This window comes from Gavialis gangeticus, unplaced genomic scaffold (genome assembly GCF_001723915.1).
Source record: "Gavialis gangeticus isolate Ggan-Ray unplaced genomic scaffold, GavGan_comp1, whole genome shotgun sequence".
Lineage (NCBI taxonomy): Eukaryota > Metazoa > Chordata > Crocodylia > Gavialidae > Gavialis > Gavialis gangeticus.
In genome coordinates, this window is record NW_017729032.1 from 214,373,501 (window position 1) to 214,375,274 (window position 1,774).

At 45.3% G+C, this 1,774-nt stretch overlaps 1 protein-coding gene across 3 annotated transcripts in view; it reads left to right on the forward strand.

Annotated features, from left to right (window-relative positions):
- SETD4 (SET domain containing 4) overlaps window positions 1–1,774 on the forward strand; it is a 21,499-nt gene that overhangs the window by 14,246 nt on the left and 5,479 nt on the right. For 2 of the 3 annotated variants that reach the window (XM_019524916.1, XM_019524914.1), the window contains exons 8-9: window positions 298–379; window positions 777–857. In XM_019524916.1, the coding sequence (XP_019380461.1) occupies window positions 298–379; window positions 777–857 (163 nt within the window). The remainder of the gene's footprint in view (window positions 1–297; window positions 380–776; window positions 858–1,774) is intronic. The other variant, XM_019524915.1, reaches the window with a different exon arrangement.

A 1,774-nucleotide genomic window follows, 5' to 3' on the forward strand; every position in this document is an offset into this window, starting at 1 on the left:
TAAGGCTGAAATCCTGCCTGCTTTGAAGTTTTGCTGTTGACATCAGTTAAGCCAGGATACCACTTTAAGAACTCGGTTGGTGGCTGGGTGCTCCTTTGAGATGCGAAACACTTGCAATATGCAATCAAATCAAATCTCTATTAAAGCTCTTCAGAGCATGGCAGTGGCTTGTCTTTACGTGATGTTCTGTTGGGAAATTATTTATTACTACAGTATGATAAAACACTTAGAAATCAAGTTGGTTGTTTTCCCTGTTAATTGTTTATTGAAACACTTTTAAATATATATTTTTTTCAGATACTCTTCTTAAATGCCTCTTTCCAGGGGACAAGAAGAGGAATACAAAACTTTCCATTCTAAAGGATCATGGCTTTTTGGAGTAAGTATTGGTATGTGTGCATGTTAAAGTTTAGTTTATTTGCTGAAATAAAGATTACTGCTTTTTTTCTAACTTCAAGAAAATGAGTTGGTCAGATACATATGCATTATTTTTTTTGATTTTGGCAAAGCATTTAAAAGATAAAAGACAAATGAAATTTAAAAATCAGAGTCAAGGTTCAGCAGAAGGCAGTGGGACCACCTAGTCTTCTGGCTGTGGGAATCAGCAGGGAAAAGGAAGTTCTTCTGCCTCTTGCCAGCTATATATGGAGATAAGAGGATGCTGCCACTGGGCAAAAGTCTGGCTGTTACTGCTTTGCAATGTGATCAGTCTGTAAAGGGCACACAACTATAAACATTGCTCATATGTTCTTCCTTTGGTTAATTTGCATTTTTAGAAACTTGACGTTTGGATGGGATGGGCCATCTTGGAGACTGCTTACAGTTCTCAAGCTGTTGTGTCTTGGAGCAGATGAATTGTAAGTTTCAAATAAACACTCACAGAAGGCCGTCGTTGTTTAGAAAATCTATGGATCCCATGGTTTTGCCTGTGCCCTCCCAAACTCACTGCAAAGTATGGGGATTATTGTGTGGTTCCTTTCCTTATTTTAACCAGGCTACTTGCATGAGAAAGGGAAAATGGACTGGGGATAATACATTATATAAATATCATCATGGAATCATAGAAAATGAGGGTTGGAAGGGACCTTAGGAGGTCATCTAATCCAACCCCCTGCTCAAAACAGAATAGTCTGCAACTAGATCATCCCAGCTAAGGCTTTGTCTAGCTGGGTGTTAAAAATGTCCAAGGATGGGGATTCCACCACCTTCTGGGCAACCTGTTCCAGCACTTTACTACCCTCCTAGTGAGAGGGTTTTTCCTAATATCTAGGGATGCACCAATAAAGATTTTCTTGGCTGATACCCATGGCCAATTATTAACCAGCCATATCAGCTGATACTGATCTGATAGCTTATTTACAGGAATGCAGCCTGGCAGCTTGGAGAGCAGCATCTGGCCGGTAAGTTTGTGGGGAGGCAGGGGGGAGGGAAGGGGCATGGGGAGGCAGAATGAGGCCCCCACAGTGAGCAGGGGAGTGGGTCAGAGTCAGGAGCAGGCACTCCTGCTGCTGTGCCCACCCCCGGTAGAGACATGGGAGCCTTGTGCCCCCTGGATTTGTGTGTGGAGTGAGGGCGGGCTGCCTGCTGCGGGCTTGGGGCCAGGGGCTGCACAGGCCTCTTCCTGGTGGGGGCTGGCTCAGGGCTGCGCTCAATGCAGGCAGGCAGGGGTGGGGTGGGTGGTGGCATTGGAAGGAGGGCTATGGGGTGGGCTACAGCCATCCCAGAATTTTCTGTACCCCCTCCCCTCAATGCCACCACTGCCTATCCCACCCCC